General features: G+C 49.5%; 1 protein-coding gene across 1 annotated transcript; it reads right to left on the bottom strand.

The window, feature by feature from the left end:
• Positions 1-3,205: 3,205 nt before the first annotated feature.
• On the bottom strand, positions 3,206-14,331 carry IL9R (interleukin 9 receptor). The gene is made up of 7 exons (XM_054544202.1): positions 14,304-14,331; positions 8,965-9,078; positions 8,479-8,699; positions 7,560-7,761; positions 6,916-7,021; positions 5,488-5,572; positions 3,206-3,796 (listed from the first exon to the last, which is right to left on the bottom strand). Exons 1-7 carry the CDS (start codon positions 14,329-14,331, stop codon positions 3,206-3,208), a joined length of 1,347 nt encoding a protein of 448 aa, XP_054400177.1.
• Positions 14,332-27,228: the final 12,897 nt, after the last annotated feature.

The raw sequence follows: 27,228 nt of genomic DNA, 5'->3' as shown, positions 1-27,228 counted from the left end.
CCCAATCGTGGGTTTGTTTGTGTGATCATGAGGTAGCCCAGGTCACACATGGAGCCTCATGAGCCACACAGCCCCTGTTATAAATACACTAGCCCGGGGCTCCCCAGAGCCCAGCTCCAGGAAGTGGATTCACACTAGTATTTTTATACTTGGTTAGAGCTGAGGATGCCTGTACCTCGCTTCCGTCCACACCCCTCCCACTCTGGATGCTAAAGATACATTCTGGGGCCTGCCTCGCCCCCACAGACCAGGATCCAGCTCTGCTGAGGCTCCCCGCAAAACCCCAGAAGCTCTGCAGGCATGCAGGGTGGGAGGGCTGCCTATGTGAGCCAGAAGGGGCTTTTGCCTTTGGGGGCATCAAGCTGCAGGTACTTCTTTCTGCTTAGGTTGCAGGGAGCATGAGAGCAGCCAAGAGAGTTGCTCCCCATAACTCAGGGCCCAGGGAGCGAACAGCCTCCATTTCATCCTGCCTTCAAAACTTCAGCACTCCCAGCCCCAAAACACTCTTGCTGCAGGAAAGGTGAGCCCAGAAATTGGGGTTTAGCACAGGAGGGCTTTTGGCTTCACCCAGGAAAGAATTCAAGGGCGAGTCGGTGGTATTAGAGAGCAACTTTTATTGAAGCAGCCATGTGCAGTGGCAGCAGAGGTACTGCTCCTTATGGAGCAGGGATGCCCCATAGGCAGTGAGCCCAGAGTAGCAGCTCAGAGGCAGGTTTGCACACATATTTATACCCACTTGTAATTATATGCAAATTAAGGAGGAGGTTATTTAGAAATTTCTAGAAAAGGGGTGGTAACTTTCAGGTCATTGCCATGGAAAGGAGCAGTAATTTCCAGGTGTTACCATGAGAACAGCAAACTCATTTGGCACCAGTGGGTGTGTCTTATGGAGGGGTGCTTTTGCCTGTTTCAGCTAGTCTGCAATCTGGTCCAGAGTTCAAGCCCTGCCTCAGGAGTCAGGTCCCACCTCCTATCTCAGTCTGGTCACAGCCCTAACTACGCAGATGATCCCAATGTCAGTCCAAAGCCCAGCAGTCAGGCCCTCCTGTGATCTGCCTGGGGCACCCAGGAAGGGGGTGGGGCATGCTGGGAGGGGCCATGATGTGTGGGGCCAGCAGTCAGGCCCTCTAGGTTGAAGTCCTAACCCCAGGAGCTGTGAATGTGACCTTATATGGAAATAGTGTCTTTGCAGATGATCAAGTTAAGATTAAATCGTTAGGGCCAGCCTTAATTCACTATTACTGTGATTTTAAAAAGGGGAAATTTGGACACAGAAATGCACACAAGGAAAAAGCCCTGTAAAGACTGGAACTTTGGCCAGGTGCGGTGGCTCACGCCTGTAATCCCAACACTTTGGGAAGCAGAGGCAGGCGGATCACTTGATATCAGGAGTTTGAGACCAGCCTGGCCAACATAGCGAAACGCCGTCTCTACTAAAAATACAAAAACTAGCCAGGCGTGGTAGCAGGCGCCTGTAATCACAGCTACTCCAAAGGCTGAGGCAGAAGAATCACTTGAACCCGGGAGGCGCAGGTTGCAGTGAGCTGAGATTGTGCCATTGCACTCCAGCCTGGGTGACAAGAGCAAAACTCCGTCTCAAAAACAAAACAAAAAAAAGATTACAGCTTTGGTGTCACAAGCCAAGAAACCAACAGAAGCTGAGAGAGGCCTGATACTAATCCTTCCTTAGTGCCTTCAGAGGGAGCATGGCCCTGCTGAGACAGAGTAGAAATGGGACTCGGCCCACCCCCACTAACGTGTTGTTCCATACATGCCCGCTGACCACCAGACCTTGCAGCACCACCCTCCAGGTGCCATACTCGCTGGCCAGACCTTGCCAACCGTCTGAAATACACTAAGATAAGCAGCATCCCACTATAAGTCTTACTCACGGGAGTTGACTCTATCACCTGCATGTGCACAAGGCCAGGAGAATGACCCTGGCCTTATGATAATACTAAAGTCCTCACCCAGGGAGGGGCTTATCTGCCATTTTCTGATCATGCAACGTATGTGTTAGCATGCATCTGAGCACCCTTCACTCCACCCCATACGTGTAATGACACTCACGTAGCTCATAAATTATGTATGTCACCCTCCTTAAGATACCACAATGCATTCCCCTTGGGGAGTCAGCCAAGAATCCTTCCTCCTGCACTGTCTCTCTTCTGCCCAACCTTTCAGGGAATAAAACTTAATAAAGCCTTGTCTGGGAAGCTTGCTTGGCCTCATATCAACTTCTGTTTCATGGGAGCCCAGGAACATGTGGTTGGAAACACTGCCAACATCTTTATTTCCAACTTCTGGACTTCAGAATTCTGAGACAACAAATCTCTGTGGTTCTAAGCTAACCATTTTGTGGCACTTTGTTACGGCAGCCCTAGGAAACAAATGCAGGCATGTTCTGCTCCAACTGCCACTCTCTCCAGACCACAGCTCCTCCCCAAGCCCACCCCATGAGAGGCTGAGGACAGAAGCAGGACCCTTCACAGGCCACCATCACTGCTGGATGGTCACCTCCAGCCCTGACTGCCTGGAAGCTCCAGCCTCAGCTCTCAGTTTCCTGGAGCAAGTGGGAGGATGAGGACAAGGAGGAATGAGGGCGCTGGCCTCCCAGGAACTGTCCCTGAGCCTCCATCCTGCTGTCCCAAAGCTGCCCCTGAACCTCCACCTTGCTGTCCCCAGAACTGTCATTGAGCCTCCACCGTGCTATCTCTAGAACCCGGAAAGCCCAGGGCTGGACAAACCCCACCCCTCACTCCTCCTCTGGCCCCTTCTCCCAGCCATCAACACTTTGGAGCAGCCATCAAGCCCTTTTTAATCTCTAGAAAGGTGCCTCAGTAAGGCACACAGAGGTCACACCAGGTGGTCATGGTGCCTTACCTGTGTCCACTGGGCCCAGGCTGGCCCTTTAAGGGGATGAGGGCAGAACAGCTGAGAGACCACACCCCACTTCTCAGAGAGGCCAGGGATAAAGAAAAGGGACAACAGAAGGAGGAACCTGTGGCCAGGATGCTGAGGGTAGAGGTTCCTCCCCACTGGCACTGAGCAGAGGGGTTGAGGAGGAGCCTCCAGCCTCCATCCAGACAGGACTTCTGACCGCTGCTAGGGGCCCCTTCTCAGGAGGTTCAGTCCCAGACAAGGGCTCCAGAGACTTCGGTCCATTTTCCCAAAATGGACATGATGCATCTGGCGAGTCGGGGACCTAGAATGTCCAGGACCGAGCCTTGCTGAGGACGGAAGGGAGCAACATGCCCTGGAGGTCCTCATGCAGCCCAGGCCTCTGGCAGTGACCAGCCAGCACCCACGCAACTCCTTGCTGGGTCTCCAGGCCCTGATGGTCACAGGAAAGGCCACAGGCCAGGGCTCGGATGGGCCCAGGGCTCTGTGTGTTTCCTGGGAGGGCTGAGAGGTGCCATCCCCCATAGCAGCCCAAGGCACAGTAGTCGCTGCTGCTGCTGCTGCTGCTGCTGCTGCTGCTGCCGCCCTCTGAGTCTGGGGGAGCCGGCCTAGTCGGGGACGTGGGGGCCCAATCCTCCTGTGGCAGATAGGCAAGCGTCTGTACCCTCCACTCCGTACACCCTGCTGGCAGCACACCCTCTGAGCTCAGGTTCCCCGGGAGCCTGGTCCCAGGGCCCTCCTGTTCCTCCTCCAGGGCCACAGATTTCCAAGGATGCGCTGGGCCACAAGTGAGCAGTGCAGTGGCGTCCTGGATGCAGGGCTCCAAGGCTCCTCGTGGGGTGCCAGCACAGTCCTGGCTCAACAGCACACCGGCCCTGTGGGCCCCCATCCAAGTCTGGAACAGAGCACGGGAGGAGGGAAGGGCTCAGGCAGCATGTTTAGAACTCATCATGGGAGTAGCTGCCTCCTTTCTGGCAAGCCTACTCTCCCTCCTCCTCCAGAAAGCCCTCCTGAGGTCCATACCCAGAGGCCAAGCATCACCTGTGTCTTGAACATTCTGTTTTTCCTCCATGCACCAGCCCAACCCCAACATGGGACCCTGAGTCCCTTCAGGCCCCTCACCACTCCACCAGCACAGGGTCTGGTGCTCACAGCAGTTTGAACCAAGGTACAGATGGTGATATCTGCCCAGGACAGAGCCAACTCCTGACAGCATGTGCCTCAGAGCCTTTCAGCAGCTACAGAGACTGGGCACTCCCACCTGACACGCGCACACACACACACACAGACACACACATGAGTCGCTGTCAGGACTGGTGACTTTCAAAGCGCTGGGCTATGGCCAGCAGACCTGGCTCCTTCTGTGGGGCCACAGGAGGCCCCCGCCTCCAAAAAGAAGCTGTTCCTTTGGTGGGACCAGGAGCGTCCATCCCATGCACCACATGCACCACACCCTTCATCACTGCACTGCTCCCTGGAGGCCAACCTATGGCACCAGATCCCCACCCGCTGGTCTAAATAACCCCTGGCTGGTGTCCTGGTTCTCTAGGGAAGGGCTGGTGCCTGCAACGGATGACAGTCCAGGAGACAGTCACAATCTGACCTGCTCAGCCTTGTCGTCGGCTGCCCAGGCTCTTGACAGTCACACCTACCACCTTGGGGAAAGAGGGAGACTCTGCTAAGAGCCAGATGCCCGGTTCATGGTTCAAATTATATTTTTGGACAAAAATCTTGAAAACTAGGCTCCTCATTGAGAGAGAAAAGGATTTTTTCTGCATAGTAAGCTGGAGCCGCAGTGTGAAGGGGACATCCTTGCCGCACAGGGCCCAGGGATGCCCTAGGGCACAGGGAGGGAAGATTCTGGAGAAGAGGGGTCAGCTTGGCCCAGACCCCAGGGAGGAGCCCTCATTGCCTCTTGTCCTTTGCCCAAAGTGAGGAGTCTGAGGGGAAAAACCAGAGATCACTCACTGGAGCCCTCCCTCTCCTCCTCCTCCCACCCAGGGGCATGAACCGCCAGCCCAGCAGGGAGGGGAGGGGCTGATGCGACCCCCAAGTTGCTCACTGGTGCCTGGGCTGTGGGAGCCCAACATGGGGGGAAGGGGGGGAAGTACAGAGCCCACTCCTCAGCTGTGGTGCCATCATGAGATCCGGGGAGACCAGGGGACCAGGCAGAGCAGGAGCCCAGAGGCAGTGAGAGCCCCAAGGGCAGCGCACACACCACAGACCCTTCCCCACAGCCACAGGACAGACACCTTTGCAGAAGGAGGAGGTGAGGCACATGGTGGGTGCAGACAGCTGCAAACCAGAGGGGACAGAGATAAGTCATGAGAAATTTACATTTTTTCCATCAGCAATGGAACTGGAGACCTGAGAACAAAAAGAAATCAGCAATGGAAAATAAAGCTAATTTTTCCCCATTTGAGACATGTGTATAAATTGAAATTCACTGAATATACAAAAAAGGCTCCAAGCACTGACAAGCCTCCCATACTGGCCACCAACTCTCATGAAAGCCAACATCTTGGGCAGGTCAGAGCTCTGGGTAACCCCTGCCCCCCCACGTCCTGCCATGGTCTCTGCACACACCTGGAAGTTCCCATTGTGCACACTGTAGAGGGGCTGGAAGAACACCGCTGGAGAGGGCACGTTCTGGTAGAAGATTCTCTTCACCCTGAGGCCAAGAGAGGCCAGTCAGAGGCCTGTGGCGACCCAGGTGGCCTGAGGTCACTGCAGAGGCTGAGCTTCCTTCCATCAGCAGGAGGTCCACCCAGCTCGTCCCCGCCACTGCCTCTCTCCCATCTCATCACATTCCAACCCACTCTCAGGGTAGGACCCAACTGGGCCTCCTTGCTTAACATCCGCATAGAACTGATTTATACTGAGGCATGCATCCTTTACAGCATGAGCTGCGATGGTGGGTTCAGAACGGGGAGTTACCAGCTGGGTCCTCAGCCCACAGAGGGAGCCAGCACCTCCAGGAACCCCGTCTTTGCCATCAGCAGAAGGTCTGTGGCTCCCACCCCACCCAGTGTCTCCCTGAGCACCAGACTTGTTGCCAAGGATCCCGTGACCCTCCCACAAGGATGTCACCTGGGGCTCCAACCCAACAGGTCCAAATAGACTTCACCAACCTCTCCGCAAGGCTGTCCCCCATTTCCCCACCTCAGGGGTCACCACTCATATCTCATCCACCCACATGTCCCCTCTATTTCTCCTCATAAGACCCTGCAATTCTCTCCACTTTTCTCTATCTCCACTTCTTTCACTGGCTCATGCCAAATCGTCTCCCTGTGGGCACCCCACTGGCCCCCATTGGCCTCCAGCAGGTCCCCCATGTCCCCTTGTCCCAGCAATCTATTCCTCAAAACATAAATTGGGTTGTGTCACACAGTTTCACACTTTCCTTTGCTCCAAGGAGAAGCCAAGCACCCTCCCACTTAGCCCCACCCAACACCCCTCTCCCCACACCCTCTTCCTCACATCCGCTGCCTGACATGGCCCCTGCACCCCGTCTTGTAACCTGATGTGTGGTGCATGAGGCATGACGGTTTCTTTAAGGAGGGCCCTTGTCCATCTTGTTCTGAGAACAGGGTCCTGAGCACACCAGATGCCCCAACTGTCCTTTCGTAGAACAAGTGAACAAATGAACAAACCAAGCTCCTCCAGAGGCAGGAGACTAGGACCTCCAGCTCTTGATCTTGGTGACTCTGGGTGTGGTCGGGACCAAGCTGCCCTTATCTTCAGCCTCTGCCTCAGATCCCCCTTCCCTTCTCTCCCCTGGCAACTTGAGAACCCTCTTCTGGCCCAGGGTGGAGACTTGAAAAGCCTACCCCATCCAGGACCAGGCAGTGGAGAGGGGAGGGGAGGAACCAGACAAGGGTGGCCCTTGACGCCCCACCCACCACACACTCACACATGCACACAGTGACACATCTGCACACATACACTAACACACATACATCATTATCCACTCACACATGTACACACAAACACACACACACATCAGCTACCTACCTGGGCGAAAGCTTGAACAGGAGGTAGGTCAGGCCAATCAGCAGGAGAAAGACGGACACAGCAACAAGGGTGTTGTCTGGCCACCCCAAGGGTGGGATCAGAGGGCCTGTGGGCAGGAAAGGCCCAGGGCTGTGAGCAGCCTCAGTGCCAGGAGGCTCCCCACAAACCTACATGGCAAAAGTGCGCCCTTTAGTGCCCTGGGCCAAAGTGGAAGGTTTGTGATGGGACTTGGAGGTTTGTGTCACCTGCTGAAGGACCTTGTGTGAGCCACACTCCTGGGCCTCACTCTTCCCATCTGCCACACGGTGGGTCATAAGGTCCGTGGGCTGTCTCAGCACTGCAGTGTGCAAGGGTCAGTCCAGCCCTCATTAAGGACACTGAGGTCATGTCCAGCCTCCAGGCAGGAGCTGCCACCCTCACTCCTAACAGGAGCCACTGACTACGGGTTCCCAGGAAGCCCCAGAGTTGGCAGGTGTTTGTGTCCTCCCTATAGACCTCAGATCTTCAGAGGAAGGGGATCAACTGAGGCATGGCTGCCTCGGGGAGGGGCTTCCAGGAGGGTGAAAGGGTGCAGGGCTGAGGTGAACAGGAGAGAAGACGTCCAGCCAAGACTCTGGAAGTGCAGCAGCCACAGCAGTGCCCACCTTGTCTCTGGGGAGCCTGGAAGCACACAGGCTGGCTCCACTCACTCCACTGGCCTGTATAACGCTCCTCCTCTACCACATCATCTTCCAGTGTGGCCATCTGGACACGCAGCCTGGCCTCATGGATAAAGCCAGGGTCCAGCTCAAAGGCTTCAAGTATAAGCCAGGTCACCCCGACAATGTGATCCCTGTGCTGGGCCTGCTGTGGGAGTGGGGACAGTTAGCAGGTGGTGAAGGTGGGGCTGGGTCCCTCAGCCCTCGAGAATACACACATGCATTATATGCTCATATAACACACTCATGAACACACCTGTGTTAACACACAGACACACTCACCACATTCACGTGCACACACACACAGAGAAGGCACACTCACACTCACACACAGACACAGCTGCGTTTGCCCACAAATACACATATGCACACACAGGCAAACATGTCTACAGGAACACTTTCACACTCATCACACTTGCATGCACACTCATAAACACAAGTGTGTGCACAGAAGCAACTCACCATACTCACATACACACTCATACACATAGGCATGCCCATGTGCACACTCACACAAACACAAGGCACAGGCACACTCATATGTACACTTACATGTAAACACACAAACATGGGCACACAAATGTGAGTGTGCACACTTACATGTGTGCACACATAAACACATACATGCACACTCACCACACTTATGTGCACACACAGATACACAGGCGCACTCACCCTACTCCCATACACACACATAAAGCATATATATCTGCATGCCAGCATGTGTGTGTGCACACACACCCCGCTCTAGTTCCTCCCCTTCTCATCACTACAAGTTGATATCTCCCTATGTAGAGTGGTGAGTCTGCCCTGGACTGCTGTTCCCAGGAGAGAGGCCCCCAGGGAAAGCCAGCCAAAGTGTTACCTCCCAGGCCTCTTCCTGCTTCTTGAAGGCCAACTCATAGCTGAGAAGTGTGGTCATTGGCTCCAAGGCAGGACTGATGCTCCAGGTCAGGATGCAGTGGCCAGAGCTGAGCTGGGGGGTTGGGGAGGATCTGACAGCTGACACCCTAGCAGGGCAGTCACCAGTAAATGATCCCAGAATCTGTCCAGGGAAGCACTGGGAGGCCTGGGAAGTGATGGGCTCTGACCCGTGGTACACGGGCAAGTCAGATCTGAAGAGGCGTCAAGAGGGTGAAGGAAGGGAGACTAGGGTCGGTCCAGGGACTGAAGGTAGGGAGGTAAAAGTAGGGAGACTAGAGACTGAGGTCCAGACTGACCCCTAGAGGACATGCCCCAGCACAGTTTGGGCCAAACCTTTCCCCAGAGGCTCGACATCGTACAACCCAGTCCCGTAAACATGCCCTAGTTCTCCACCCACCTCATACAGACATTAGTGCCCAGCCCTCACCTTGTCCTTCCCCTGTGACAGAGACTCCCAAGCAGACACAGGTGCAGATGCAGGTGCAGGCCAGGAGCCAGGTGCCCATGTCTCGCCTCAGGGCCTCAATCTCCAAGGTCCAGCCTGCAAGGGACTGGGCTGAGGGCCCTGTGCAAATCATCCCTCTCTGGAGGGGTGCTCCCCATGAATTGCTCCCCAGCAGAGTGCTCCATGGGTCCCCACCTGCACTCACACAGTGTCCTGTGTCCTAACACTCACACAGTGTCCAGCGTGCTGGACCACTGCCCAGGCTTTACTGATAAGGAACTGAAGCTCAGAAAGGCCATTTGACCCAGCCAAAGACTCATGGCTGCAGGGTGTAAGGAGCACCCTCAAACTTAGATCCTGGACTCTGACTCAGCTAGGTCTCCACGTCTGCCAAGAAGACTCCTCTCCAGGACAGTCGTCCTCTGCCAGCCCATCCCCCATCCCTGGGCCCAAGCCCCATCCTGCAGGGGAGTCAGGGTTGGGGGAACTGGTCACTACCAACAACCACCACAGGTACATTTTCTACTTTAATTCTCACAACAGCTCTGTAAGGGAGAAGCACTGTCCCCGTTTATAGGCAAGGAACTGAGTCCCAAGGAGGGGAAATGACTTGCCCAGGGTCACACAGACAAATTCTAAGCAATTTTTTTTTTTTTTTGTGATAGAGTCTCCCTCTGTTGCCAAGGCTGGAGTGCGGTAGTGCAATCTTGGCTCACTGCAACCTCTGCCCCCTGGGTTCAAGTGATTATCCTGCCTCAGCCTCCTGAGTAGCTGGGATTACAGGCATCTGCCGCCATGCCCAGCTAATTTTTTTTTTGTATTTTTAGTAGAGACAGGGTTTCACCATGTTGGCCAGGCTAGTCTTGAACTCCTGACCTCAAGGGATCCACCTGCCTAGGCCTCCCAAAGTGTCGGTATTACAGGCGTGAGCCACCAGACCCAGCCTCTATGCATTCTCTCTCCCTTTTGTCTTCTTAAATAAAGATCCATCCAAGTGTTCTGCCCCAGAAAGGTGGACGAGTGTGGCAGCAGGGTATGCGTGCAACAGATGGCACTTTCTGAACTCTGTTGCACCCCTGTTCCAAGGTACCTGCAAAGAAGAGCACCACCAGAAGGGCAAAGTCCCCCGATGCTGGAGTGTGAGGCCTGAGCCCCAGGATCCCTGGGGGAGCCAGAGGTTGGCTAGAGATGAGGGGCTGGGTGTCAGGAAGTGCTTGGGTGTGGGAAGGCCGCTGACGCCCTATCACCCCATTTGCAACTCCAGATGGTACACCGATAGCCCCTAGGCAGGAAGCAGGGCCAGCCTGGTTATACAAGACTGATTACTGATAAGGAGGAGGAAAAAACCAGACACGCACATAGACTACAGCATGCATGCCCTTAAGGAACCTGCACACCCCCAATGGGCAGCAGGCACTACTCTAACCCCACTCTGCCCCACTCCCGGCAGCATATCCAGGTACCCATAGGACAGTCCCCTGTTAAGACTGATGATCAGGAAGCCTCACCCTTTCCTAGAATGGAGCGTGCAGCCTGGAACCACCAGCCACAGCATGAAACACCGGGGCAAGTTCTCTGCAGCAGTGTCTGTCCGTTCTTGCAGCAGTTACTGGAAAGGTGGGAATGGGGAAGGCAGTCAGCCTGCTCTTGGGATATGTGAGGGCAGGGTTGGAGTCACCACCAGGACCTGGGGAAGCACAGGCACAACAGCCACAGCTGAGAGCTAATGCAGGCCCCAGAATGGACAACCGCTGCCCCAGCAGTGGAGAAACACCCACATCTATGTACAATCAGGCCAAGCCAGCCACAAGCTAACCCAGGAGCAGATGGCTTTAGAGCAGGGAGTGGGATGGCTCCAAGCTCAGCAGGCCTCGTTTCTAGACAAGGAAGGGGGATGGTAGGGCAAGATCCACATGTGACACCTGAGAGCTACAAAGTAGGACCGGAGAGTTGGGTACAGCGACAAGGGGGTATGGCCATCTGAGGGGAAGGTCTCTGCTTTTCCTCTGCACTGAAAACTTACCTCTGTACCTGGTAAGCTGAGCAGGGCAGGGTCACCGCCCTCCTACAGATGAAGAAACTGAGGCTCAGAGACCTGGGACCTGCCCAATACCTGGCTCCTGACACCTCTGTTCTTGGCCCATTCCCACCAGCTTCCACATAAGCCTGTGAACTTCCCGAGGGCAGTGCTTGCGAGGCACCACTCAGCACATGCCCCAGCAGAAGGCACCACAGAGCTTTATAAATGGGGTGGAGCTTCAGGCAGAGCTGCCTTCCCCCATCCTTGACCACAGGGCCAGGCAGTCAGGGCAGGTGCACACACCCCTACTCGCATGCTCCCTGCTCCTGAATGTCACCAGGGAGGCCTCACCACAGCTCAGACAACACCCAGTCACAGGACGGCTGTGAGAGCAGGAGGGGAAACCAGTGTCTGCCACCTGGGAGAGAGCTGTCCCTGACATCCCCAGTCCTGCTGGGGAGCCTGGCTGACATCACTGCCCAGCACAGCCTATCCCGCATTGGGTCTGTGGACATAGCCTTCAGCCCATGATCACTTTGGTCCGTTCTCAGAGCTCCACCTGTTCCATGGCCTCAGTGTCAAAGTCTGGTCCAGATGCCTACTGGGCCTCATAGCCTGCCTGCCCTGCCTCCCTGGGCCACTGTGAAGCTGTGGGCTGCCCTGCAGCTGGAGCCCTGCCTCAGATCACAGGCTCTGCCACACCCACAGGAGGGTCTTTAGACAGGCTCAGCCCTTCACCTTTCCTGGCCCTCATGTCCTGAACATTCACCTAATACAGAGCAGGCCACCATCATGGAGGCAGTCCAGGCAGCCCTGAGCATCTCTGTGCCTCAAAGCACATTCTCCAAGTTGCCCTCACACCAGTTACTGCATCCACTTACTGTTACACAGAGACTATTATGCATATATATATATATATATATATATATATTTTTTTTTTTTTTTTTTTTTTTTTTTTAGACAGAGTCTCTCTCTGTCGCTCAGGCTGGAGCACAGTGGCACGATCTCGGCTCACTGCAACCTCCGCCTCCCGAGTTCAAGTGATCCTCCTGCTTCAGCCTCCCAAGTAGCTGGGATTACAAGCATTTACAAGCGTGAGTCACCATGCCTGGCTAATTTTTGTATTTTTAGTAGAGACAGGGTTTCACCATGTTGGTCAGGCTAGTCTCATACTCCTGGCCTCAAGTGACCCACCTGCTTCGGCCTCCCAAAGTGCTGGGATGACAGGCATGAGCCAACACGCCTGGTCATATTTTGTCTTTTTTAATGGGGGCAGGGAAGGGTCCAGTTCTTCTGGACCATTCAGGAGGCTGGCAGCCATAGAGGTGGATAAGATGAAAGTTACTATTGAAGTGGACACCTGTCCAGCAAGTTCTTCTGTCTGCTGGGGGAAGAGGAAGAAATGCAGACCTTGGTACCGCAGAAGCAGCTGGAGCCTGGGGACATGGAGGCTGTGCCAGAAAATGGGGCTGGAAATGGGAGCAGGGGCCAGCTCCCTCTCTCGACCACATGACGATTTCCTTCAGCACAGTGGGAATCCCTAATGCTGTTGGGCATAGAGTGTGTGAGGTGCCAACAGGGGTGGGGATGGGCAGGAGGCAGGAGGGATGGGATCAGAAAGGCCAGCTGGAGGCAAGTACAGAGACAACAGACACCTCATAGAGAAGGTGCAGGGAAGGCAGGGTGGAAGAGAGATGGCACCAAGAAGCATTTTCCATACACTTTCAGAGAAGAGGATAAGGGGCAGTGCTGCATCCATGAGGTAGATGTCTGTGGGAATGCTGGGCCACAGCTCAGGAAGAAGTCAGGGCTGGACTCGGCACTGCAGAGGTGTTTGGTGGACAAGGGCACATACCCAGGGCAGAGGGGAGCAGGCAAGGGTGGGTGGGAGAAGCACAAAGAGGCGTGGAGGAGACCCCTGCTGCTCTGCTTCCCACTGTCCCCTCTGCCATCTTCCCTCCCCATCACAGGCCTGGTCCTTCATGAGGCCTTTCCCCAGTCCCCTAGTAGGCCTCCCTAGCCAGACGGAACCCCTGAGCCTGAGCACAGGCAACTCTCCTTCTGTACAGCCCTGAACTGACAGGGCCCAAGGGTTGAGCAGTGGCTATGGGCCAGGGCTGGAGTAAGGGTATTGGCACAGTTCCCTGGGAGTCTGGAGGTGAGACGGGAAAATGACGTCCGTGCTCTTCCTACTGTCTTGGTGAAGAGGTACCCACGTTGCCTGCTCTGCCCAAAACGCCCCTCCCACAGCCTTGCTGCCCCACTGCCGTTGAAGGTCATCACTGTGTGGTGTCCCTACATGAGGCTCCTTGAGGCAAGACCCTGTTTGATCATGTTGCATCCCCTGCACGCAACTCAACTGTTTGATAAATGTTTTCCAACCCCCGCCCCACCTGCAGAGGCTGCCCTTGCTTCTGGATGGTGTTCATGTTGTGGGTACCCAGGAGCGGGGCTCTGGGATGCTACTTGAAGACACTCTGAGAGGATACCCACTCTTGATACTAATCTGCCTCGTGTAGCTAAGCTCTGGAAAGAGGGTGAGCCCAGAACAGCATAAATCACAGGAAGAGAAAATGGGGGCAGGGAGGGGAGAGGAGGATCCAAGCAGGGCCCACATCCTCCAGCTCATCACAAGAACAGACTATCCAGACCCCAGGAAACTGACAGGGTGATGCTCTTTCCAAAACAAACCCTCTCCTCCCCTTCCTCTGCTTGGCTGGGTGGACCCTCCCTCTGGAATCCCACCCTCACCTGCTGCCCCACACACAGCTCCAGTGGGGCATCCCATCCTCCTGGCTCCTCTTCTGCCCTAAAACACCCAAATGCCTCAGGGTTGGTAGAGGCTTTCCCAGCCCTGCGCCTAGACCTCAGCTCCACCCCATGGCCACCACAACTGAGGCCCAAGTATGCCCATTCTCACCCCACAAAGGCACCCCCACAAAGGTCAGTTCAATCACTGAGGAAGCAGAGTTCCTTCCACAATTAGAAATTCTGCCTGACAAACTCAGTGCCCTTCCCTCCATCCAGTTGGAGCATGGCCACACTGGGCACAGCAGAACCCATAACCCCTACAGGACTGGAAATTAGTTTGTAATCCTTGAGGTCAGGGCTGCAAATTTTGCCATCTCTAAGAGACACCCAAGGCCAGGACACCAGAGGAGGTAAAGCTAGGGTGGCGCTCTCAAACACCACGCTTCCACAGTGGCTCCCTGGGCCTTGAGTTGGAGGGCCACATGTCCCTCTCTGCCTTCTGAATTTCATGCTGACTTGAGAAGTTGGGAAGCCCAAAGCACAGACTCACCTTCCCAGATGCATCTGCCCAGTCCCATCACAAGTCTGAGGCATCCCCAACCTGGAGGTGATTTGTCACCCAGCTGTCTCTGGGTGCACGGCAAAGACCCTCAGCCTGATTCAGGAGATAACTGCAGCAGTTGGTGACGTGAGCCTTGCACGACAGGTTCACACAGGCCGCCCACATCTGAAACCACAAGCGCATTACAGAGCTGCTCTCCCGAGCAGAGCTGAGAAGTGTCTGTCACCACTAATCTTGTAAATCGGGGAACTGTGAGACATGACAACCTTACAGTCCCCATGACATTGAGAACTGCCAGACATGGACTTCAGTGATTTGTCTACTGACTGGCAAGTGAGTGTCCACTGTGTTCTTCCCAAGAAACACCACTGAGATGCATTAAACTGACTCCAGGAGGCAAGAACCTGTGCAGGTGCAGAGCAGTGCCCTTGTCCCCTTCTACACTTTGCCAAAACCAGAGGTGCAGGTTCTCCTTCCACCAGCTAAAGCAACCTGTGAGCATCAGGGGTGGGGAGACTATTAAATATAAAATTAATGCAGACTCAGTTGAAGAAAAACAATACAGAAGAAAAATTCTGGCTTTTGTTGCCATTGCTTTTGGTGTTTTAGACATGAAGTCCTTGCCCATGCCTATGTCCTGAATGGTAATGCCTAGGTTTTCTTCTAGGGTTTTTATGGTTTTAGGTCTAGCATTTAAGTCTTTAATCCATCTTGAATTAATTTTTGTATAAGGTGTAAGGAAGGGATCCAGTTTCAGCTTTCAAAAGCCAAAATTGACAAATGGGATCTAATTAAACTAAGGAGCTTCTGCACAGCAAAAGAAACTACCATCAGAGTGAACAGGCAACCTACAAAATGGGAGAAAATTTTCGCAACCTACTCATCTGACAAAGGGTATCCAGAATCTACAATGAACTCAAACAAATCTACAAGAAAAAAACAAACAACCCCATCAAAAAGTGGGCAAAGAATATGAACAGACACTTCTCAAAAGAAGACATTTATGCAGCCAACAGACACATGCAAAAATGCTCATCATCACTGGCCATCAGAGAAATGCAAATCAAAACCACAATGAGATACCATCTCACACCAGTTAGAATGGCAATCATTAAAAAGTCAGGAAACAACAGGTGCTGGAGAGGATGTGGAGAAATAGGAACACTTTTACACTGTTGGTGGGACTGTAAACTAGTTCAACCATTGTGGAAGACAGTGTGGCGATTCCTCAGGGATCTAGAACTAGAAATACTATTTGACCCAGCCATCCCATTACTGGGTATATACCCAAAGGACTATAAATCATGCTGCTATAAAGACACATGCACACGTATGTTTATTGCGGCACTATTCACAATAGCAAAGACTTGGAACCAACCCAAATGTCCAACAATGATAGACTGGATTCAGAAAATGTGGCACATATATGCCATGGAATACTATGCAGCCATAAAAAAGGATGAGCTCATATCCTTTGTAGGGACATGGATGAAATTGGAAATCATCATTCTCAGTAAACTATCACAAGAACAAAAAACCAAACACTGCATATTCTCACTCATAGGTGGGAATTGAACAATGAGAACACATGGACACAGGAAGGGGAACACCATACTCTGGGGTCTGTTGTGGGGTGGGGGGAGGGGGGAGGGATAGCATTAGGAGATATACCTAATGCTAAATGACGAGTTAACGGGTGCAGCACACCAGCATGGCACATGTATACGTATGTAACTAACCTGCACATTGTGCACATGTACCCTAAAACTTAAAGTATAATACTACTAATAATAATAATAAAAAAAGAAAGAAAAATTCTTTAACAGGGTCCCCTTTCACCTCCTCCAAGAAGTAGCCACTGTGAGAAGTTAGGCACAAGTCCATGCAGACACTTCTGTTTCTTGGGGATTTTATTTGTTTGTTTGATTGTTTTATTTTCTTTTTTGAGATGGAGTCTTGCTCTGTCACCAGAATGGAGTGCAGTGGCGCGATCTGGGCTCACTGCAACCTCCACCTCCTGGGTTCAAGCGATTCCCCTGCCTCAGCTTCCCGAGTAGCTGGGACTACAGGCATGCGCCACCACACCCAGCTAATTTTTTGTATTTTAGTAGAGATGGGGTTTCACCATGTTGGCCAGGATGGTCTCAATCTCCTGACCTTGTGATCCTCCTGCCTAGGCCTCCCAAAGTGCTGGGATTACAGGCGTGAGCCACCTCGCACCCGGCCTTTTTTTTTTTTTGGACCAAGTCTTACTCTGTCACCCAGGCTGGAGTGCAGTGGTGTGATCTAGGCTCACTGCAACCTCGGCCTCCCAGGTTCAGATGATTCTCCTGCCTCAGCTCCTGAGTAGCTGGGATTACAGCCACCTGCCACCAAGCCCAGCTAATTTCTTTGTATTTTTAGTAGAGATGGGGTTTCACCATGTTGACCAGGCTGGTCTTGAATTCCCAACCTCAAGTGATCCGCCCACCTAAGCCTCCCTAAGTGCTGGGATTACAGGTGCGAGCCACCACGCCAAGCCAGACACTTCTTAAGCTGAAACAAATACCTATTTCTTGAAGACTCCTGCTGTGCTGCCACTTTGCAGCCTTCTTGTTCCCCTATGGTTTTGCACCATCTTTCTAGGTCAGCACATAAAACCTACCTCATACCTTTAATGGTAGTATACACCATGTTTTAATAATCCCTGCAATGTCTAGGCCCAGTGCCTCACACCTGTAATCCAAGAACTTTGGGAAGCAGAGGACGGAGGATCTCTTGAGTACCCCAGGAGGTCAAGATTAGTCTGGGCAACAGAGTGACACCCTGCCTCTAAAAGAAAAACAATAATAATCATAATTTCTGCAATGAACATTTGGATTGTTGCCTGTATATGCTATTTTATTTATTTTTATTTTCATTTCTTTAGACACAGAGTCTTGCTCTGTCACCCAGGCTGGGCTGGAGTGCAGTGACATGATCATAGCTCACTGCAGCCTCAGACTCCTGGGCTCAAGCATATATGCTATTTTAAATGAATTTTGTGAATAATTCTGGGCATGGATCTTCAAACAGAGTGAGTCCTACTGTAGGATAAATTGCTAGAGGTGGAATTGTGGGGGCTCAGGGTTAGCATTTTAAAATATTGATAGATGCTGAGACATGGCCCTACATAAAAAGTGTTGCACAGACTTTTGCTTTCACCAACAATGTAAGAATGCCTGTAACCTTCACCAACAGTAAACATTATCAGTCTTTTTCATCTTTGACAATCTGATAGGCTAAGATATTTCACTGTGGTTCTAATTTGTGCTTCCTTCTGTATTAGTCAAGATAAGCATCTTTTCATGTATTTATTACTTGTGTGTTCTTTGGGGTTGAATTTTAATCAGCTTGGCTCTAGTCTTATCTGCTACAAGCATATACTGTTCTACTCACTGGAGCCATCCCTGCACTAGTGTACTTACCAAGAGAGCTTCTTTCTGTCAGGGTGCCTTCTATCTTCCTGAAGCCAGAATTTACTAACTCAAGACCAGCAGACCACACTACCCATATCATAACCTCAGAAGCAGAGATCACAAGGGCTGGATAGGGAGAAAAGAAATTCTCAAAAGAAAAAACAAAGAAGAGAAGCCCAAATTCTACATCTAAATTCTACCCAAATCTCTGGATGACCCTTGAACTATACATCTGCCAGCTAACTCCAAGGAGTCCAGCTAAGGTTAAATAACCTGAACAGAAGTTTCAGCTGTTGACCTCAGGACACAGAGTTTTCTGCCTGCTAAAATAACAAACAAACAAAAACAAAATTAAAAAAAAATTTAAACACCCTCCAGAGAAATATAACAGAACACACAGTCTCAACAATGTATACCATTCACAATTTCTAAGATAAAAACAAAATTATTAAACACATGAAGAAATAGAACTATGTCACCCATGCTTAAGAGAAAAGATAATCAATGAAGATTGACTTACAGGAATAAGTTGTTGGAAATAGCAAAGGTTTTAAAGCAGATACTCTAACTATGCTCAAATATATAAAGGAAAATATGCTCCCAATGAGTAGATAGGAAATCTCAGAGGAGAAACAGAAACTATACAAAAGAACCAAGGCCAGGTGTGGTTCTATACAAAAGAATCAAGGCTGAGGCAGATGGATCCCTTGAGGTCAGGAGTTCGAGACCAGCCTGACCAACATGGTGAAACCCTGTCTCTACTAAAAATACACAGATTAGCTGGGCACGGTGGTGCACACTTGTAATCCCAGCCACCTGGGAGGCTGAGGCAAGAGAATCACTTGAACCCGGGCGGCAGAGGTTGCAGTGAGCCAAGATCATGCCACTGCACTCCAACCTGGCCAACACAGAAAGACTCTGTCTCAAAAAAAAAAAAAAAAAAAAGAAAAAGAAAAAGAAAAAGAAAAAAGAAAGAAAAGAAAATATATAAGCAAAAAGTGCATCTTAAATAAAAGGAATAGGCCAGGCATGATAGCTCATGCCTGTAATACCAGCACTTTGGGAGGCTGAGGTGGGTGGATTGTTTGAGCCCAGGAGTTCAAGACCACCCTGGGCAACATGGTAAAATCTCGTTTCTACAAAAAAAAAATACAAAAATTAGCTGGGCATCGTGGTGTGCACCTGTAGTCCCAGTAGGAGGCTGAGGTAGGAAGATCACCTGAGCCCAGGGAGATTGAGGCTGCAGTAAGCCATGATCAGGCTACTGCACTTCAACCTGGGCAACAGAGTGAGACCCTGTCTCAAATATGGAATAAATTATAACAATGCATACAACAAGATGAAACATTAACCTCTCTGAGCCTCAGTTTCCTTATCTGTAAGATGGATACAGAGAGGACTTGTTACATGTTAAACTACATAAATTGTCACAGCCCTATGAGGTAGAACAGAGGTCAGCAAATGACACGGGCCAAATCCAGCCTAGTTTTTAAAACTTGTGAGCTAAGAATGGTTTATACATTTGTATGGACCCAGCATGCTTCCACTGGTTTATACTTTTTTTTTTTTGAGACAGGCTGGAATGCAGTGATGCAATCATAGCTCACTGCATCCTCAAACACCTGGGCTCAAGCGATCCTCCTGCCTCAGCCTCCTGAATAGCTGGGACTACAGGTGTGCACCACTACACCTGGCTAATTTTTTGCTTTTATTTTAGAGAATGGGTCTCACTGTGTTGCCCAGGCTGGTCTTGAACTCCTAGCCTCAAGTGATCCTCCTGCCTTGGCCTCCCAAAGTGCTGGAATTACAGGCATGAGCCACCATGCTTGGCCATCTTAACCATTTTTAAGTGTACAGTTCAGTGATATTAACATATTAAGTACTATTATATTGTTGTGCAACCATCACCACCATCCATCTCCACAATCCTTTTCATCTTGCAAAACTGGAACTTTGTACCCTTAACCAACAACTCTCCATTCCCTCCTCCCCTCAACTTGACAACCACCTGTTAACCACCATTCTACTTTCTGTCTCTATGAATTTTACTATGCTAGGTACCTCATATAAGTGGACTTATACAGTATTAATTTTTTTTCCAAAGTCTTTTTTTTTTAAGACAGAGTCTCTCTCTGTCACCCAAGCTGGAGTACAGTGGCATGATCATGGCTTACTGCAATCTCCACCTCCCAGGTCTAAGTGATTCTTGTGCCTCAGCCTCCCGAGTAGCTGGGATTACAGGCGTTCATCACCACACCTGGCTAATTTTTGTGTTTTTAGTAGAAACAGGGTTTCATCATGTTGGCCAGGCTGGTCTTGAACTCCTGGACTCAGGAGACCTGCCTGCCTCAGTCCCCCAAAGTGCTGAGATTCCAGGTGTGAGCCACTGCACTTGGCCCGTACAGTATTAATCTTTCTGTGATTGGATTATTTATATACAGCCACTCCTGATCTCTTCTGGTTACTATCTGCATGACATGTCTTTCCCTATCCTTTCACTTTCATCCTATTTGTGTCTTTAGATGTAAAGTGAGTCTCTTGTAGACAGCGTATACTTGGATCATTTTTAAATGTTATTTATGTATTTATTTTTTGAGATAGGTCTTGTTCTGTTGCTCAGGCTGGAATGCAGTGGTGCAATCACAGCTCACTGACATCCTGGGCTCAGGTGATCCTCCCACCTCAGCCTTCTAAGTAGCTGGGACCACAAGTGGGCACCACCACACCTGGCTACTTTTTCTTTTTGTATTTTTTGTAGGGACAGGGTTTTGCCACATTGCCCAGGCTTGGATCATTTCTTTAAGTGGTACATTGACAAATTATAATTGTATATGTTTACGGAGTACAACGTTATATTAGAATTTAGGAATATAAGGTGAAATGATTAAATCAAAGTAGTTAACATATCCATCACCTCATATAATTTTTCTCTGTTGTGAGAACATTTACTCTTAGCAATTTTGAAATGTGCAATAAATTACATTTACGGCTGGGCAGGAAGGCTCATGCCTGTAATCCCAACACTTTGGGAGACCAAGGCGGGAGGACTACTTGAGGTGAGAAGTTCAAGGCCAGCCTGGTCAACACAGCAAAACCCCATCTCTTACAAAGTTAAAAATTTAAAAAGTCAGGTGTGGTGCCTATAGTCCTAGTTAGTCAAGAGGCTGAGGTGGGAGGATCCCTTGAGCTCATGAGTTCAACGTTACAGCAAGCTGTAATTGTGTCATTGTACTCCAGCCTAAGCAAAATAGTGAGACCTTGTTGCAAAAAACGCAAAAAAAAAAAAAAAAAGCAAACAAAACCCTACATTCACCATGCGACCATGCTGTGCAATGAATTTCAAGTAAAACACTTTATTCCTCCCATCTGAAACTATACTCTTTGACCAATATCTTCCCCATTCCACCACCCACCTGGATCATGTTTTTTTAATCCATTCTGCCAATCTCTATCTTTCGATTGGAGAGTTTATTCACTTACATTCAAAATAATTACTGATAAGGAGAGACTCACTTATGTCATTTTGCTATGTGTTTTCCATATGCCCTATGGCTTTTTTTTGTGGTCCCTTATACCCTGCATTACTGTCTTCTTTTGTGTTTAGTTGATTTTTTTTTTACAGTGAAACATCTAAATTCTCTTCTCATTTCATTTTGTGGAAATTCTATAGCTAAGCTATTTTCTTTGTGGCTACCACGGGATTACACTTAACCTCCTAATATTAAGACACTCCAATTTGAATTTATATCACTTAACTTCAATAACATACAAAAACCAGGACAGGAACAGTGGCTCACACCTGTGAGAACTTGGGGAGCCCGAGGCGAGATGATCACTTGAGCCCAGGAGTTTGAGACCAGCCTGGGCAATATGGTGAAACCCTGTCTCTACTAAAAAATACAAATATTATCCAGGTGTGGTGGCATTCACCTGTAATCCCAGCTACTCAGGAGGCTGAGGTATGAGAATCTTTTAAACCAGGGAGGTAGAGTTTGCAGTGAGCCAAGATCGCGCCATTGCACTCCAGTCTGGGTGACAGAGTGAGATTCCATCGCAAAAAAAAAAAAAAAAAAAAGCAAAAACAATCAGCCAGGCATGATGATGCACGCCTGTAGTCCCAGCTATTCGGGAGGGTGAGGTGGGAGTATCAGCTGAGCCCGAGAGGTTCAGGTTGCGATGAGCAGTTATTGCATCACTGTAATCCAGCCTGGGTGACGGAGTGAGACCCTGTCTCCGAAAAAAAAAAACCGAAAAACAAAAAACAACTATGCCCCTATACAGTTCCATCCCCACTCCTTTTCAGTTACTGATGTTACAAAATTACATATTTATACATTGTATGTCCAGAAATATAAGCTAATAATTTTAAATTCATTAATCTCCTACATTATGTAGAAGACAAAATGTGAAGTTACAAATCAGTTACAGTAATATTATCTTTTACACTAATACTCATTTTTTCATGTATTAGGCTCTTAAATCAAGTAAAATAACAAAAAATAGAATTACAACCCAAAGTTAATAGTAGCTTTTATAACTGCTCATGTATTTACCTTTACTAAGATCTTTATTTCCGGCCAGGTGAGGTGGCTCATGCCTGTAATCCCAGCACTTTGGGAGGCCGAGGTGGGAGGATCACCTGAGGTCAGGGGTTCAAGACCAGCCTGGCCAACATGGCGAAACCCCATCTCCACTAAAAATCCAAAAATTAGCTGGGTGCAGTGGCGCTACTCGGGAGGCTGAGACAGGAGAATTGCTTGAACCCGGGAGGTGGAAGTTGTGGTAAGCCAAAATCGCACCATTGCACTCCAGCCTGGGCAACAGAGCAAGACTCTGTCTCAAAAAAAATTTATTTCCTCTTATGGCTTCAAATTACTGTCTAGTGTCCCTTCATTTCAACCTGAAGGACTCCTTTTGGCATTTTTTTGCAGGGCAGGCCTAGTAGTAATGAACTCTCTCAGCTTTTGTTTCTATGGGCATGTCTTAATTTCTCCCTCACCTTTTAAGTACAGGATTCTTGGTTGACAGCTATTTTCTTCCACTGCTTTAAATATATCAGCCTACTACCTTCTGTTCCCCAAAATTTATGATTAGAAATCTGCGGATAGCCAGGTGCAGTGGCTCACACCTGTAATCCCAGAAATTTGGGAGGCCGAGGCAGGTGGATCATGTGAGGTCAGGAATTTGAGACCAGCATGGCCAACAAGGTGAAACCCGTCTCTACTAAAAATACAAAAAAAAAAAAAAAATTAGCCTGGCGTGGTGGTGTGCACCTGTAATCTCAGCTACTCAGGAGGCTGGGGCAGGAGAATTGCTTAAACCCAAGATGTGGAGGTTGCAGTGAGCCCAGATCGCACCACTTCACTCCAGCCTGGGAGACAGAGCTAGACTCAGTATCAAAACAAACAAACAAACAAAATCAAAAACTCCAACTCTACAAAATAAAAAAATAAAAAATAATAATAATTAGCCATTTGTGGTGGCAAGTCCACTTTCACTGAACACTCTGTAACCCATGCCTTGGAAACAATAATCTCAACTCTGCACATTCCACTGGTTGTGGACACAATTTTGGATTTAACATCAGCGGCACCACATCCCAAGTTACGGGTGAGTTCTCCTTCACATTAGGTTTGAGTTGACCACTCAAACAAGGGCATACCTGGCCTGGTCATCCAGGCAAGGGCAAGCCTTCTTTCCATGGTGGGACACCCCTGAATAGAGTGGGCCACAGGGAAAAGGGAGGTCCAAATCCCTCAGGGACACCTCAGGGATCTTGCAATCCCTTATCTAAACCCAACATGGGTACAATTCATTCTTCAATTCATTCCTACTCGCCCTTGGGTTGCAGTCTTAAAAACTGACCCCATTTTAACCCACAAACTCCCAAAAAGAAGTGTATAATTTTTTTTGCATTCAGAGGTCCCATATGTTCAGGTCTTTTTGGCTTTATCCCCAAACCCCCAAATAAAAATTATCATATATGCTTCCAAGGAACTTCCTCTCTCCCTGATTCTGATGTCTTAGACGATCCTTCCTTTTGCATACCACACTCTCCTCAGCCTGCTCCTGCTTCACCTACAACCTCTGCATCTGCTCCATCCCCTAATCAAACCTTCCCATAACCAGATATTTTATCCCCCTCACATACTCACCCAGGAGTCACATATGCAACTCTAAGATTCCTCCAAAAATCCCAAAAATGTTTTGCCTCTCCACAAGTTGGCAAATAGAGATTTGGGAACAATTTGAGTTCATGTCCCTTTTCCAATTTCTGATCTTTCACAAATTCAACCCACATTGGATTCATTTAGCCAGGATCCCTCTAAGTTCACTCAAGAACTCCTTTGATTTAGCCTGGCAAGACATATTCGTGCCATTCCCACAAAGAAAAATCACACATATGGTCTTTAGCTCAAGCGTAGACAAATAAAGCTCATGCTCATAATCCTAATGATAAAAGGGTTGGGGCAGAAGCTGTCCTCGACAGAGAACCCATTTGGCAATAACAAACATTATCTCATCTGCCGATGAGATTATATAATAATGTGCTTGATGGAAGGAATGAAAAAGCCTGTAATAAAACCTGTTAATTTTTCTAAGTTACGAGAAATCACTCAGGAACCATCTGAGAACTCCACCCTTTTCCAAGCTGGACTGGTGGAGGCAATGCATAAAGATACAAATTCAGACCCTGAAAGCCCTGAGGGCCAATCCATTCTGGCTGTACAGCTTATAGGTCAGGCTTCCCCAGACATCAGACAAAAACTCCAAAAATTAGAGCAAGGCACTCACATTCCCTTTCCTACTTTATTAAATACAGCTTTAAGGTTTTCAACTACTGGGAGGCAACCTCAAAAATAAAGCAAGCCTCAATTGGAGGAGGAAAAATGCCATTGCCAAGCGAATTACATGACAATGGCATTGATACATTATTTTTTGTTAGCTAAGAAACCCAAGACTCATCCCTACAATACTAACAGAATGGGGGCCTATCATCACTGCAGGAATCCAGGACACTAGAGTAGAGAATATCCCAAACCTCCGAATTACAAGCCACCCCCAGGACCCTGTCCTCATTGCAAACAAGAGGATCATTAGAAGAGTAAGTGTCCCTCTCTCTCTCAGGAGAGGGCCACCTCTTCCTTCTAGGCTGTTACAGCCACAACCTCACCAACCTATCTGACAGGGGTGCCGTGCAAGACAAGGACGAGGGCAAGGGCAAGAGCAAGGACAAGCACCTCTAACTCTATTCCTGGATTATGATCAAGCCTCTGAGAGTCATCCTCTAGATGACTGCTGGGACATTGAGGCCGTCCAGGCTCCTATCTTTTCCATCTGTATGGATGAGCCTCAGGCCAATCTGATTGAGAGGTAATGTTCCTTATAGATATGGGGGCCAGTTATTCAGCTTTAAATGTTTATTAAGGCCCAATGTGCTAGTCCTTCATTTTCCTCACGGGTATTGCGTTAGTCCATTTTCACACTGCTATAAAGAACTACCTGAGGCTGGGTAATTTATAAAGAAAAGAGGCTTAATTGATGCACATTTCCACATGGCTGGGGAGGACTCAGGAAACTTACAATCATGGTGGAAGGTGAAGGGGAAACCAGGCACATCTTACATGGTGGCAGGAGAAAGAGAAAATCAGGAAGTGCCACACTTTTAAACTATTAGATCTCATGAGAACTCACTATCACAAGAGCAACATGGAGGAAATCTGCCCCCATGATCCAATCACCTCCCACCAGATCCCTCCCTGACACATGGGGATTACAGTTTGACATGAGATTTGGGTGGGGACAGAGGCAAATAATATCATTCCTCCCTGGCCTCTTCCAAATTTCATGTCCTTCTCACATTTCAAATCTAATCATGCCTTCCCAATAGTCCCCTAAAGTCTTAACTCATTTCAGCATTAACTCAAAAATCCACAGTATAAAGTCTCATCTGCGAGAAAGTAAGTCCCTTTTACCTATGAGCCTCTAAAATAAAAAACAAGTTAGTTACTTCAAGATACAATGGGAGTACAGGCATTGGGTATATGTTCCCATTCCACATGGGAGAAATTGGCCAAAACAAAGGGGCTACAGGCCCCATGCAAGTTTGAAACCCAGCAGGGCAATGATTAAATCTTAAAGCTTCACAATGATCTCTTTTGACTCCATGTCTCACATCCAGGCCACACTGATGCAAGGGATGGGCTCCCAAGGCCTTGGGCAGCTCTGCCTCTGAGGTTCTGCAGGGCACAGCCCCCACAGCTGCTTTCATGGGCTGGTGTTGAGTGCCTGCAGCTTTTCCAGGTGTATGGTGCAAGCCATCAGTAGATCTACCATTCTGAGGTCTGGATAATGGTGGCCCTCTTTTCACAGCTCCACCAGGCAGTGCACCATTGGGGAATCTGTGTGGGGATTCCAATCCCACATTTCCCCTCCACACTGCTCTAGTAGAGGTTCTCCATGAGGGCTCTGCCTGTTGGGAGAAGTTGAGTGTCGGGAGAAACAGAGGCAGGGCTTGCATGTCTGACATAATGTAAAAGTCTTGGAACATGTCTGGGGTCCAGGGTCTAAAACCCTGTGGCCTTTGAAACACCAATCTCTGTGCTAAAGGGTGGAAGGCTACCCTGATGCACCATAATCTAAGCCCAGGGCATAAAACCCCTCATGGCTTGGATAGAATCCAGGGCTCAGGGCACAAAACCCCCCAGGGCCTCTGGAATGTGTCTAGACTTGCTGGCTCCTTGCTCCTTGCTCTCCCAGGATTGATTGTATCTTGAGTTAAAAGAACCTGCTCTCCATTATCTCAAGTAGCAGAGTGTATGCTAAACCATCACAGCTGTAAATCTTGTGCTTAATGCAATGCGCCCTTTCAACCCCACATTCTCACCACCTGTTTCTTTGATCACCAATAAATAGTCTGGGCTTCCAGAGCTCGGGGCCTTCACAGCCTCCATACTTAGCGATGGCCCCTTGAACTCACTTTCTCTCTCAAACTGTCTTTTCTCATTCCTTTGACTCCGCCAGACTTTCTCACCCCCACGACCTGGTGTTGGGTCTGATCACCCCAACATTCCTGGCTGCCCAACGTGAGGCAACAAAGATCCCAGTGAAGGAACACTAGAGCATGTGAAAGTGGAGGATGCATTGTCAAAGGACACCAGAGGACAACTGAAAGAAGCTCGGTGGGAAAGCTTAGCACTCAGAAGAACCAGGGTAACAACGGGACAAAGTGAAAACAAACATTCTGCTTAGTTGAATTTCTTAAGGCACTTATTATGAAGAGGGTGAGGCATGGGGTAAGACCAGGGGAATCTGAGGCTTGTTTATTCAGAGGGCCCCATTTAGAGAAAAAGAAGACAAAGTGAGGACTTAGAAGGAGCCTGGGCAAGTAAAGTCATCTTGAAGCTTCAGTTTCTTGGTTAACCTGCCTCTGCTAGAGAAAAACAGATTTAATGAGCACAGAGGCATGATATGGG

The sequence above is a fragment of the Pongo abelii genome, chromosome X, assembly GCF_028885655.2.
Source record: "Pongo abelii isolate AG06213 chromosome X, NHGRI_mPonAbe1-v2.0_pri, whole genome shotgun sequence".
NCBI lineage: Eukaryota > Metazoa > Chordata > Mammalia > Primates > Hominidae > Pongo > Pongo abelii.
This window is presented reverse-complemented; position numbering and strand designations above follow the sequence as displayed.